At 53.5% G+C, this 14,004-nt stretch overlaps 1 protein-coding gene across 4 annotated transcripts; it reads left to right on the top strand.

Moving 5' to 3' along the window:
• Positions 1-1,375: 1,375 nt before the first annotated feature.
• Positions 1,376-12,677, top strand: FGFR4 (fibroblast growth factor receptor 4). Of its 4 annotated transcripts, none has more exons than XM_003781899.3 (18): positions 1,376-1,538; positions 3,987-4,130; positions 4,799-5,062; positions 5,156-5,224; positions 5,353-5,519; positions 6,458-6,581; positions 7,117-7,307; positions 7,441-7,579; positions 7,898-8,091; positions 8,164-8,309; positions 8,414-8,535; positions 9,719-9,829; positions 9,913-10,103; positions 10,842-10,964; positions 11,063-11,133; positions 11,413-11,550; positions 11,790-11,895; positions 11,995-12,677. In XM_003781899.3, the coding sequence occupies exons 2-18, from the start codon at positions 4,040-4,042 to the stop codon at positions 12,139-12,141; spliced, it is 2,394 nt and encodes a 797-aa protein (XP_003781947.1). In that variant the 5' UTR covers positions 1,376-1,538; positions 3,987-4,039; the 3' UTR covers positions 12,142-12,677. The 4 variants fall into 4 exon arrangements, with proteins under 4 accessions (XP_003781947.1, XP_023370844.1, XP_012664184.2 ...); XM_023515080.1 differs by lacking the exon at positions 1,376-1,538 and adding an exon at positions 1,744-2,214; XM_023515076.1 differs by lacking the exon at positions 1,376-1,538 and adding an exon at positions 1,742-2,214 and having other exon boundaries at positions 7,898-8,309; positions 8,381-8,535.
• Positions 12,678-14,004: the final 1,327 nt, after the last annotated feature.

Genomic DNA, 14,004 nt, shown 5'->3' with positions numbered 1-14,004 from the left:
CCAGGATGGTCTCAAACTCCTGAGTCAAGTTATCCTCCTGTTTCAGCCTCCGAGTAGCTGGAACTACAGACCCAGGACACTATGCAGGCCATTTAATAACTATTTACATAATTAACTGTCCAGTTACAATTCTGGCAACTGTGATGAAGAAATAACAAGCTCTAAATAATCATAGCTAAATTACAAAGCAAATGCTGCTTGCCAGCCTTACACATACTAACATGTCTACTTTTTGCAAACAGTCTTTTGAAGATGATATTCATTTACCCATATCACAGGGTGGTGCCTGTGGCTCAAAGGAGTAGGGCGCTGGCCCCATATATTCAAACCCAGTCCCCGGCCAAAAAAAGAAAATGAAGACAGACATGGAGTAACCTGCCAAGGCCTTGTGTGATGGTATTGAGAGTTGAGCCCAGGCCACTTGGCCATATGACCCACTCTTTGAACCACTTCACTCCATCCTCATGGGAGAGAGAACATCTCTAAAGGGAACCTGCAAGTCCAGAGGGCTTTCTGGAGGAAGTGAACTGAGACCTCAGAATAAGATGGAATTGACCAGACCAAGAGGAGAAAGGGCATTGTAGGAAGCGAAAAATGACATATGCAAAGGTCCAGGCACTGAGTGGAAGAAAGGAAAAAGTGAATGAAAGTTTCTTCTGGAGATGTGGACAGTTACCAGGTCATGCCAAAAATCTGTATTATAAAGAGCTATGGGAAGCTTTTGGAAAATTTAAAGGGGTGGTGAAGTGCCTTGTTGTCTGCATAGCTTACAGCAACCTCAATTTCCTGGGTTTGAGTGAGCCTCCTGCCTCAGCCTCCCGAGTAGCTGGGACCACAGGCACCTGCCACATGCCCGGTGAATTTTTCTATTTTTATTAAAAGACAGGGTTTTGCTCAGGCTGGTGTTGAACTAGCAAGGTCAGGGGATCCTCTTGCGGTGGCGTCCCAGAATACTAGGATTACAGGTGTGAGCCATCAAGTCTGGCTGATACAGTTGGACTTGTATTTTAAGTGTTACTCTGAAGTTTGTATAGAGAACAAGTAAGAGAAGGCGACCTATATAAAAATTGTCCAAAAGACAGAGGAGCCAGGCTGTGCCAAGATCTCTGTCCCTGAGAGGTGAAAAGCAGGGGATACAGCAGGACAGTGCCCTAGCACTTGGAAGCCTCGCCTGGGGCCTGAGTGGAGCCAAAGAGGCGGATTCTGAGCGGGGAGGGTGGGTGTGGTGGGTTGGGCGGAGTCCCTGGAGTGGGCTGCTCTAGTCGTTGGCTCTGCTCGCCGGGGTTCAGAGGCGGTGCTCCAGGTGGGCTGGGCTCTGGGTGGACCCTGGCCACGCCTCTCTCAGGATAGACTGTTCCTAGACGACTTGGGCCCAAGGTGGGCGGGGCAGGAGGTGGGCCGCCTGCGGCCAAGCCGCTGTAGTGAGTATATTCCTGGCGCTCCCGCCACCGGCTGAGGATCCTGGGCTGTCTGCGGACCCCGCTGGGCGCAGGGGTTGTGGCTGACTGGAGCTAGGTGCCGGGCGGCCGAAAAGCAAGGTAAGCCAGGACCCTGTGCTGGGAGCAGAGCACTCAAACTAGAGGTGAATCCCAAGCTGCGCTCTCAGCCGCCAGAGGGCAAGCGGCGACGGGGCTTCGGGGACTGCCCCCTCGCATCACTGGGGACCTGGGCGTCCGCTCGGTGACTGGTCGGAGTGGGGGGAGTGTGGTGGGGGAGGGGGCGGTAAATCAGTAACCCGCAGCGTACACAGGGCCTTTTGTCCAGCTCCGTCCAAAGAGCACCCTGGCCACTGAGCTGGTTACTCATTGCCCACCGAGGCGGGGGCGGGCTGGCGGGCTGTGCTGCTGCTAAACCTGGAGACCCGGTGACTCGCACCTCCCCCCAGGCTAGCCCTGTAGGGTAGGAAAGGAAGAGCGCTCTTGTCCTTGAGAACCAGGGCTGTCTGCACACGAGGCCTTGAGATGAGGGAGCTAAGCCTCTGAGAGATGCAGTCACTTGCCCGACGTCCTCCAGCACGTGCGTCTGGGAGGCTGATGCCAGTGTCAGGCTCTTCGCCCCCACGTGCCAAGTGGTCACTTAGCGGTCAGCAGCTACAGGTGATAGGACTAAGGACTCAGGTTGTAAGGTCAGGACAGCTTAAGGGTGGGAATAAAACCCCTGCTTCTCCTCAACCCATTGTCCTGGAAGAGCTACCCTTCCTACAGAGCACAGGAGGTAGGGGGTTTTACAGAAGAGGGGCCAAGTAAACTTGGAAGATGGGTTGGGCTCAGAGAGTGCTATCTGGACCAGATGGAGGAGAGGATTAAGGGGCACAGATTTTTGGGCAAGAGAGCAAATATGTAGGCTCAGCACCTGTAGCTCAGTGAGTAGGGCGCCAGCCACATACACTGAGGCTGGAGGGTTTGAGCCCTGCCCAGGCCTGCTAAAACAACAATGACAACTGCAACCAAAAAAAAAAAAAAAAAAAGAGCAAATGTGCCCAGTTTTGAAAGCCAATGGTTTTGGTGCTTCTGAAGAGGCAGCTGTGTGATCAAAGAGATTGCCAAGGACAGAGAGGGAGGCCTAGGATGCTGAAGAAACAGTGTGCAGTGTGGACTGGATTCTGCTGGACACAGGCAGTCATTAAGGACAGCTGGGGAGTGACATGGCCCTTCTGGAGGGTGGAGATTAAGGAAATTAGAGAGATGTTTGCCCAAGCAGGAGATAGCCATGACCTTCCCTGGGTAGGGGCAAAGGAGGCTGGATGGACTGGAAGTGGGGTGGCAGTGTCTGAGGAGAGTGGCTGTGATGGGCTTCTCAAGTAGGGTAGATCCAAAGAGACCAGTGCCACCTGGCTGTTACCCAAATCCAGCTAACAGCCAGTAGGCCCTGGGACTATACTGGTCACTCTGTTCCTGTGCCCTAGCTGAGGCTTAGTTCTGAATATTACATTTTGAGGAACAGAAACATCCTTAGTAGCATTTGGAAGAGAGTAACCAGCTGGTGGGGGTGTGTATATCACATCTGATAGGAACAGCACCTGAACCAAAGACACCTGGCTAAAGGTAGACTCCGGGTGACAAGAGAACAGTCAGGAGGGGGAAGGAGAACACTCCAGCATTCTGTATCCCTATACCCTACTGAAATTATTTCTTTTATGCTCAAAGCAGTCTTACCAGGATAACCCAGAGAGGGATTTCCAAGTTGGTAAGAATCAGAATTTGAACTAGCTCTGTCTGATACTTAGAGTCTACATTCTTTACAAAATCCAGTGTCAAGGCTCGGTGCCCATAGCACTGTGGTTACAGTGCCAGCCACATACACTGAGGCTGGCAGGTTAAAACCTGACCTGGGCCAGCTGAACAACAGTGAATACAAAAAAAAAAAAAAATCCAGTATTGCCACAGATGAAGTTGTAGGGACCCGAGAAGCAGAAGTAGCTAGTGGATTCAATTCTGATTCAGAATGAAGAGCTTCCTACTTGCCGTGGAAGGACTGTTTTGTTGGTTGTGAGTGCCTAGCCCCTGGAAATGTCAGTAATGCTATGAGTGGGGTCGGATCAGATAATATCCAGATGCTGAAGTTTGGCCTTGTATTATATTTCACTTTTTTTTTTTTTTGGCTCTTCAGTAATACATTCATTTATTCAGCAGAAAATAAATTATGTGTGCTGAGAGTGAACAGAAGATATGTCTCTCTTCTCTGCTCCCCTCCAAGAAAAGAATCCCAAAACTACTCTTTCTGTGAATTGCTGCCAGGGTCTCAGCAGGACCCAAGAAAAGCAGGAAACCCAGCCCCCTTGTACAACCTTTCGTGGGGAGGCCATGGACTCTGGCAACAGCAGAGCTGGTTCCAATCTCTGCCCTGCCACTGGCCTAGCTGGGGACTTGAACATATCTGCTTCCCAATTCCTGTCTCAGTTTCCTCATCTCTCTTCCTCCTCAGTAAGGGAAGAGCACCAGCAAAGATGCATGTGTAGCAGGAACTCTTTTCCCTCCCTGTTTTAGGAAGCCAGTCGGTGGGAAGTCCAGCCTGGGTCCCTGAGAGCCTCAGGAAGGAGATGCGGCTGCTGTTGGCCCTTTTGGGGGTTCTGCTGGGTGTACCTGAGGCTCCAACCTTGTCCCTTGAGGCCTCTGAGGAAGTGGAGCTGGGTATGGTGTCTAAGGTGTGAGAGGGTGGCAAGGGTGGGAAGAGTGGGCACCAAGAGGGGGCTCCTAGCTCAACAGAGCTAGAAAGATCCTGGTCCAGACCTTGAGAAGGTGGCAGCAGGGCTAGGGCCAACTGTTGAAACTCAACTCAGTGTTCAGCTCCCAGCAGCACCCATCTATCTCTGTCTGCAAGAGGACTGGCCTTGCAGGGCACAGGGCCATGAGCTGGGCTACAGAGCTGGGGTGAGCCCCTTGGCTGTGTGTGTGTGAGTGTTGTATGTGTATTTGTATATGTGTGTTCTATTCACTGGGTGTGTGACTTGGGAGGTCCAGGTAGCATGTGTGGTATATGCACTGTGAGTATGATATGCCCTAAAGATATGGCATGTGCCCTATCTGTGGCACCTATATATAGCATATGTCTGTGTGTGTGTGTGTGTGTGTGTGTGTGTGTGTTGGGCAGTGGCATGTACACTAAGTACTGTGGGTATGTGACATGCCCTGCGTGTGGCATCTGTAGCATATAGATGTATGTATATATCAAGGAGCAATGGCTTGTCTAGCATGTGCCTTGAGGTGCTTGTGCCCTACTTGTAGCATGCTGTCTGTGTGAAGGAAGCTGCCTCAGATGGCACTGCAAGGCTCACTGACCTCTGCCCTTCTGCCCACAGAGCCCTGCCTAGCTCCCAGCCTGGAACAGCAAGAGCAGGAACTGACCGTGGCCCGTGGGCAGCCTGTGCGGCTGTGCTGTGGGAGGGCTGAGCGTGGTGGACACTGGTACAAGGAGGGCAGTCGCTTGGCACCTGCCGGCCGGGTACGGGGCTGGAGGGGCCGCCTAGAGATTGCCAGCTTCCTACCTGAGGATGCTGGCCACTATCTCTGCCTGGCACGAGGCTCCATGTTTGTCTTGCACAATCTTACCTTGGTTACAAATGGTAAGAAAGTCTGACAGTGGGGTATGGGATGCCTGGGGAAAGAGACCTCTCCTTCCTGGACCTCAGATACCACCTCCCTCTGTCCTGATGTAGACTCCTTGACCTCCAGCAATGATGATGAGGACTCCAAAGCCCATAATGGGCATATTTACCTCCAGCAAGGTCAGTATAAGTCCTCAAGAACTCTTGTCCCCACTGCTCATCTGGTCACTGAGAAGAAGAGACCTTTGTGGCAGCAGGTGATCATCCTAGGGGCTCTAAGTACTCCCTTCCCCACCTTTCCCCTCTAGCACCATATTGGACACACCCCCAGCGCATGGAGAAGAAACTACATGCAGTGCCCGCTGGGAACACTGTTAAGTTCCGCTGTCCAGCTGCAGGCAATCCCATGCCCACCATTCACTGGCTCAAAGATGGACAGGATTTTCATGGAGAAAATCGCATTGGAGGCATTCGGGTGAGTCTCTGGGTTCTAAGACCATCTGTTCCCCATCTTCATTCCCTCATTGGTCCCCTCATATCTATAAATCAAGCACTTCTATAACAAGTCCCATGAGAAGGCAACTGTGGCTATCCCAAAGGAGCCCCAAACTGTGCACTTGGGGAGCTCTGGTTCAAGTTCCCATTCTCCCACTCTCTGGCAAGTGACTTTACCTCTCTATCTTAGCAACTACATTTAAAAAGTAGGAAATAAATCACTAGCCAGTTGGTATTAATAAGCTTTAGGGGCGGCGCCTGTGGCTCAAGGAGTAGGGCACCAGCCCCATATACCGGAGGTGGAGGGTTCAAACCCAGCCCCAGACAAAAAAAAAATAAAAATAAGCTTTAGCATCTCATAATCATGATGAAACCCTACAGGGTCAATTCCATGCTATAGTGAGGAGGCTAAGACTCAGACAGGGTAAAGCCTAGCTTAGGGTGGCACAGCTAGGGAAAGATAGAGCTAAAAAGACTTAAACCCAGGGCTCAGATACTCTTGGGAGACCTCTGTTGTTCCATGGTCCCTGGCCTTGGCCTAACCTTCTCAGAGCCTAGAGAGCTTAAGAAGAACCCTCTGGGCTCGGCGCCTATAGCTCAACAGGCTAAGGTGCCAGCCACGTACACCTAAGGTGGCAGGTTTGAATCCCCAGCCCGGACCCGCCAAACAACAATGACAGCTGCAACCAAAAAATAGCCGGGCGTTGTGGCGGGCGCCTGTGGTCCCAGCTACTTGGGAGGTGGAGGCAGGAGACTCGCTTGAGCCCAGGAGTTGGAGGTTGCTGTGAGCTGTGATGCCATGGCACTCTACCCAGGGGGACAGCTTGAGGCTCTGTCTCAAAAAAAAAAAAGAAGAACCCTCTGGGCAGGATCTAGCCTCATGTGCTAGGCCCCCACGTGGATACTTCCTCCCCCCAGCTGCGCCACCGGCACTGGAGCCTGGTGATGGAAAGCGTTGTGCCATCGGATCGTGGCACATACACCTGCCTTGTGGAGAACCCTTTGGGCAGTATCCGCTACAGCTATCTGCTAGATGTGCTGGGTGAGCAGATGACAGAGCAGGCATGGAGGTGGGAGGCCTGACATGTCTTGGGCTCAGTTGTACCCTCTGATAGGGTTGGGTGTGGCAGGCAATATGGACCCAGTCCTAGATGAGTCAAGCAGCTCAGAAGAGTCAGAGGTATCAGAGAGAAGCACAGGGTTAGGGTGTATGGGACTAGGGGAACAGGCATCTGATCAGAGGAAAAGTGAGAAAGGCATCCAGAGGGCACAGGCTGAGTTAAGGCCCTATGTATAAAGAATGCCCTACATTTGCAGGGATGTGTCTACCTGGGGTGTGGTATTAATGTCAAGACCCAGGCCATGGAGATTTTTGAATACTAGGCTGAGAAGTTGTCCTGACCCAAAGGTAACAGGGAGTCATGCAAGATTTAAGCAGAATAAGCAGGAGCCAGGCAAAGTCCAAGCTGTATGTCAGGAAAGTCCCTCCCTTGAACTGGGGGAAGGCTGGAGGCAAGTGAACAGGATGCTTCTATGGGTGCCACTGATCAGGGTTGACAGCCTGGCCTGGCCCCCAGAGCGGTCCCCGCACCGGCCCATCCTGCAAGCAGGGCTTCCAGCCAATACCACAGCTGTGGTGGGCAGTGATGTGGAGCTGCTATGCAAGGTGTACAGTGATGCCCAGCCCCACATCCAGTGGCTCAAGCACATCGTCATCAACGGCAGCAGCTTTGGCGCTGATGGCTTCCCCTACGTGCAAGTCCTGAAGGTGTGGCCCCTGGGGTGCCTGAGCCCCCACCCTTCTCCCACCCAGGGGAAGTGTCCCCAGTTTTCCCCCTGGCCACAGTGTGGCCCCAGGCCCCCAGGCTCTGTGGCCCCTGAGCAAGTGTCCCTGTCCCCAGACTGCAGATATCAATAGCTCAGAGGTAGAAGTCCTGTACTTACGGAACGTGTCAGCCGAGGATGCAGGCGAGTACACCTGCTTGGCAGGCAATTCCATCGGCCTCTCCTACCAGTCAGCTTGGCTCACGGTGCTGCCAGGTGAGCTCTTGAGGGGACCAGGAGGGACTGTGAGATCCTATTTGGTCCAGCAGTGGACTAGAACCTGTTTGGTAGATAGTCTCCCTTGGCCTTTGGGCTTGGGATGTAGTGTAGATTTGTGTTTGATTTTGTGTGTCCCTCTGTGCCTGTCCATAACATACTCTGGGCTATGCATATCTGCCACTGGGTATAACTAGCTTTCTCTGTGTGTGTGTGTCCCTATGTGTGTTGGAAGCTCTGAGAATCTGAGTTAGAGGGAGTGGGGCTGGCCAATCTGATGACTAACCAGTCAGTTTATCTGTGTTTGTGTGAGGACAGAGGAGGACCTTACATGGACAGCAGTGGCGCCTGAGGCCAGGTACACGGATATCATCTTGTATGCATCGGGCTCCCTGGCTTTGGCTGTGTTCCTGCTGCTGGCTGGGCTGTATCAAGGGCAGGCACTCCACAGCCGGCATCCCCGTCAACCTGCCACCGTGCAGAAGTTGTCCCGCTTCCCTCTGGCCCGGCAGGTACTATGCCCACTCCCCACCCCTTGTCCCAGCCTGACTCCAGCAGGCAGAACCAAGTCTCCCACTTTGCAGTTCTCCCTGGAATCAGGCTCCTCGGGTAAGTCAAGCTCCTCCCTGGTGCGAGGCGTCCGTCTCTCCTCCAGCGGTCCCCCCTTGCTGGCTGGCCTTGTGAGTCTAGATCTACCTCTCGACCCACTGTGGGAGTTCCCCCGGGACAGGTACAACTGAACAGAGCGTGGGGAGGCAGGCTCTGGGTGAGGACCACCCTTAGCAGGAGTGTTTCCCTGAGGTGTGGGCTTTCTGATCTCTTCTTAATCTCCAGGTTGGTTCTTGGGAAGCCCCTAGGCGAGGGCTGCTTTGGGCAGGTTGTGCGTGCAGAGGCCTTCGGCATGGACCCTGCCCGACCTGACCAAGCCAACACTGTGGCTGTCAAGATGCTCAAGGGTGAGTGTGGCAACCCAGTGGAGGCCCCCTGATGTTGAGGCTAACAGAAGAAGCTCCTGGTGCCATTAGGTGCACAACTAGGAGAGGCTGTTGGATACCATCCATAGGCCTGCAGTCCAAATTTTCTAGAGGCCTTGGCAAGTTATTTCTGAGCCTCAATTTCCTCTTGTGTTCCATAAGGTAAATAATAGTTTTTACCTACAGCCCAAGGTTTGTGGAAAGTACCCTATACATAGTTGGGGTTCAATAAATCTTAACCATCGGGTGATTGAGGATTGATATTCTGTCAGGCTGGTCTATGTCTTGGCCTCACATCTCCTTGTCAGAGTCACAGGCCCTCCACCTCATTCCCCATAGTTATCCCCAAACATGCCTTCAGGCCTCCCCCCACCCCTGACCCTTGCCAGGTCTGTCCCCCTGCACCCACCACTCTAGGAGAACAGCTTTTCTATTTAAATTCAATGCCAGACCCCAAGCCATAGACCCAAGGTGCTTGGGCAGGTATACCTGGGCCCTGCCCATCAGGGTTCCTGGCTGCTGTCCCCTAGGCCCCTCTGCAAGAATGGCCCAACCACTGTTTTATTTCCTCCCACTTCTCTGCACAGCTGGGGCCACCTGGCACTTTCTGGGGGGCAGGGGTTGAGAAATATGCATTATGAGATTTGGGGGGAATGTTGTGTCATTGGCCCAGGGCCACAGGTCAGCCCTGAGGGCCCCTGGCTGCACCCTGCTGTCAGCTCCCTGAGTCTCCAGGCCAGATGGATGCCAGGCCTTTGTCAGACAAACCCCAGGGCACCAGCCTGCTTCCCGCCTCTAGGAGCCTTCACTCCCTGTTCAGGGACTACTGCCAGCTCTTCCACACATAGCTTCCTTCCTACTCGGAGCTCTTTCCCTTTCTCCTGTTTCCTGGACCTGCCCACTGGAAGGCCTACCTCTTTTAGATCCTTGATCTAGTTGCACTCTTGCAACTGCTGTGAAAGGTAGTGTGTGATCCACTGTTCTGTTTCATATAAGGTGACCCTGAGGTTCAGAGAGGTTAGAAGACTTTCAAGGTCACACAGCCTAGTAGAGATTTAGCCCCAGACCTAGTCTCGTGCTCCCAGTCCTGTCCCTTACCCCAAAGCCTTCCCTGGGGAGTTGGAGGGCAGCTTTCTCACAACAAGGACTTGGCGGACCTTTGCAGACAATTCCTCCGACAAGGACTTGGCGGACCTCGTCTCTGAGATGGAGGTGATGAAGCTGATTGGCCGACACAAGAATATCATCAACTTGCTGGGTGTCTGCACCCAAGAAGGTAGAGCAGGGGCAGAGGTGTGGCATGGGCAGTCAGGGTGCAGAGCCATAGCTTCAGCAGCCTCCCTGTGCCATACTCTGTAGGGCCCCTGTACGTGATTGTGGAGTGTGCTGCCAAGGGAAACCTGCGGGAGTTCCTGAGGGCCCGGCGCCCTCCAGGCCCTGATCTCAGCCCTGATGGACCTCAGAGCAGCGAAGGGCCACTCTCCTTCCCAGCCCTAGTCTCTTGTGCCTACCAGGTGGCCCGAGGCATGCAGTATTTGGAGTCACGGAAGGTATGGACAGTAGACAGAGCTCTGGACCACTTAATTTCTCCATGTCCATGCTGTCAAGCATATGACATTCAATGTCCCCAGCTTCTTCCCCCTTCACTTTTTTTTTTTTTTTTTTTTTGAGACAGAGTCTCAAGCTATCCCCCCTGGGTAGAGTGCCTTGGCATCACAGCTCACAGCAACCTCCAACTCCTGGGCTCAAGCGAGTCTCTTGCCTTAGTCTCCTAAGTAGCTAGGACCACAGGCGCCCGCCACAACGCCTGGCTATTTGCAGGCATCATTGTTGTTTTGGTGGGCCTGGGCTGGATTTGAACCTGCCACCTTAGCTGTATGTGGCTGGCGCCTTAGCCACTTAAGCCACAGGCACCGAGCCTCTCTCCACTTTTTCATTACCCTGTCTAAATGTCCCCAAGTCCTCTGCAGCTGACACTGCATGTCCCCGTTTGTAAGCTCACATATTCTCTAACCTACCAACCAGGCAAGGGAAGAGGTGATGCAAGAGAGAGGGCATATCCTCTTTCTGGACCCGGACTTCTCCATGTATAAAATGGGTGGATGATCCCTAGTCCTAAGGCTTCCATTCACATGTCCTGATAAATGGGGTTCAGAGGCCCAAAGCCTCTCAGCTGGTGTTGGGAAGCAGTAAAACTCAAGAAAGCAACTCTGCAACCAAGCACAGCCAAACCCCCAAGATAGGGATGAGCACTTAACCCCCTTTTCTGTTCCCTGCCCTCCCTCCAGTGCATCCACCGGGACCTGGCTGCCCGCAATGTGCTGGTGACTGAGGACAATGTGATGAAGATTGCTGACTTTGGGCTGGCCCGAGGCATCCACCACATTGACTACTATAAGAAAACTAGCAATGTGAGGGAGGCAGGGCACAGCTAGATGGTGGGGCTGGCCTAGAGGGGGCATCAGGACCTCCAGTACTCAGCACCAGCTCACCCTCCTCTCCCATGCAGGGACGCCTGCCTGTCAAGTGGATGGCACCTGAGGCCTTATTTGACCGAGTGTATACACACCAGAGTGACGTGTGAGTCCTGGAAGCTGGGGATCCATGGTGTCTGCCAGCAGTCATCATTGTCTTCCCCACAGAAAGGATAAGGCACTTGTCCAAAGTTACGTGGCCCTAGAATTTGTGCACTCACATTTTCTTTCTGATCAGGCCTGGGACCGAGTGAGGCCAGACTCCAAAAGAAGCCCAATCCCCTCACCTCCCACAGTGGAGGATCATGCCCACAGAGTCCCCCATCGTAGTCCCCAGGAACAGGAAGAGAAATTGCATCCTGCTGAGCCCAAGTCATACCTCTAGGTGGTCTTTTGGGATCCTGTTGTGGGAGATCTTCACCCTTGGGGGATCCCCGTATCCTGGCATCCCTGTGGAAGAGCTATTCTCACTGCTACGGGAAGGACATCGGATGGACCGGCCCCCACACTGCCCCCCAGAGCTGTGAGGCCTCACCCCGCTTTCCCACACCCAACTTTCCAGTCCTCATTCTCTGCCTTGGCCTTGGCCTCAAGGTTTAGCCCTGGCCTCAAGGGCAGCACTAACTCCTCCTCTTCCACCCAGCGGAGAGTCCTGGCCTAGCCCCCACTGGATTGTACGCCCAACAAAATCCCCCAGGGACCCCACAGTTCTTCCCCTGCTTCCAAACTGAGGCTCCTATGACCCTCCGCCCCCTCTCCCAGGTATGGGCTGATGCGTGAGTGCTGGCATGCTGCACCCTCTCAGAGACCCACTTTCAAGCAGCTGGTGGAGGCACTGGACAAAGTCCTGCTGGCTGTCTCTGAGGAGGTACTGCTCCCCTGCCTGCTCCCTTCTGGGATTTGTCCAACCTGACTGCATGGACCTGCAGCAGCCTGCCAAGGCTGACTGCTCTGTTCCCTACTACAGTACTTGGATCTTCGCCTGACCTTTGGACCCTGCTCCCCCTCTGGTGGGGATGCCAGCAGTACCTGCTCCTCCAGCGATTCTGTCTTCAGCCATGACCCCCTGCCACTGGGGCCCAGCTCATTCCCCTATTCCGGGGTTCAGACATGAGCAAGGGCATGAGGTTCTATGGGCAGGTAGACTGGAGGCCTTGAGCCTTCTGGCTCAGCCAAAACATGGAATGATGACTGACTTTGACAATCCAGGGCCCCTAACCTCAGGGTGCTGTCCTAGATTTCTAATTCTGCTTTGAGGAGGTCCATCCTTGGTCCTGGGGTTCCTAGTTAAGCCTTCTTGCTCTGGTCTTGAGCTCCCAACCCAGAGTTCAACCCTGGTCTCAAGCCCTTGCCCTTGGAGTTATGGTGCCATTCCTAATGGCCTGAATGTTAGGGTTCTGCTTGGCCTCCTGGGCCCTGGTGCTCATCTCCATCTTGGGGTTTGGCTGGGCTTGGCTGCAGAGCTGCTTTCTTGAATCTCCCTGCTTCCCAATACCAACCTAGAGGTTTTGGACCTCTGAACCCTATTTCCTCAAGCCTTATCCCAGCATCTTGGTGGAAGGAGCATTGGCCCCTGTGCCCCAACAAGGCTGGAAGCCTGCCAAAACACAGGAGCAAATAGCCTTTTATAAATTATTTTTTGGAAATAAACTTCTGAGTGTCTAGTGTCTTCCCTAAGGGACATAGAGAGTGTCTAGGAGTGGAGGGATTCCCCCAAGCTGGATACTCTGCCTGGGTGACATATATTGAGAGCTTTGTGCCAAGCCTTGGGTTTGCATCCACCTCCAACTGCCACAGAAGCCTGTGTGTGCCTCTGTCTTGGCACCATCTTATGCATGTAACAGTGTGAACGAGTAATGGGCCAGAGGGATCTGCCCTGCACCATCCACAGGATGGGATTCCTGTACTTCGACACATGCATGTATGCCCTACAGCTGTCCCCAAAGGAGCTGGCAGTCCCCCTCCCCCATCTGCTTAGCATAACCAAGATGACCATTAACACAGCATGAAAACCCGAAACCACTGCTGCCTGCTCCCACGCTCTGAGGTTGGAGCTGGGGGCTTGTGGGGGCTGTGTCTGCCCCTATTCACCCTGGCCAATCTCCCAGGCAGCAGCTGGTTGCTGCCTGGCTGGGCTGCAGCTGTCCCTGCCTGCCTGATCCTTCACTGGAGAGGCTGCCACAGCCTTTTCTCAGACTGCTGTCAGAGGGATCAGCTTCCCAAAGCTCTGGAACCTTCCCTGACTCTATTCCTGCAGTTACTACTGCTTCCCAGCCCCTGAACCTCAGAGTGGGCCATGGGGAGGCCCAGAATAGGGCCTGACCCAGTGCCTGCTTTTTTCCTGCCCCATTCCTGCAGGCCTCTGCCCTAAACGGGAGTGCCCAACCAGGATGTCATTTATGGAGACCATCTGGGCTCCCAGGAAGTGATAGCTGAAAATATATACAGGGTTGGGGGGGGGGATTGAATATAAGAATTTGAGGCTGAGGCTGCTCTGGAAGACTAAGCAGTAGCTTGTGACCATGTTTTTCTCACTACTCTGAGTCTCCTCCTACCTCCCACCACACTCTCTGGCTCACCAAGTCACAAATTGAACTATACCTCCTCCAGGGCAGAAACCAGGGAGTCATTGACCACTTTCCTTTAGGAGCCATATTCCCTAATGGGGTGGGAAGAGCACTGGACTTGGAGACAGGAGGTTCCAATCCTGCCATTGCAGGGTGCAGCTGCAGCTGTGGTGTCTGAGGCTAGCACTTTCACTTCTCTGATGGTTCTTTCTTCACCCATGAGTTGGGTGCTCCTGTCCTGCCTGCCTCCTCAGGGTTTAAGGAGAGGTGAGGGGTGGATGCACATCCCATAGTGCTGCAGTGTCTGCCTGGGAACTGTGCTTGGCCTTTTGTGTTCCTAGCTCTCTGGCCTCCCTTCTGCTCTATTCCCTGGCAGGTGGCTCCAGAGGCAGCTTCTAAAAGCAGTTTTT

This window comes from Otolemur garnettii, unplaced genomic scaffold, assembly GCF_000181295.1.
Source record: "Otolemur garnettii isolate 467f Iridium unplaced genomic scaffold, OtoGar3 scaffold00003, whole genome shotgun sequence".
NCBI classification, from domain to species: Eukaryota; Metazoa; Chordata; class Mammalia; order Primates; family Galagidae; genus Otolemur; species Otolemur garnettii.
This window is presented reverse-complemented; position numbering and strand designations above follow the sequence as displayed.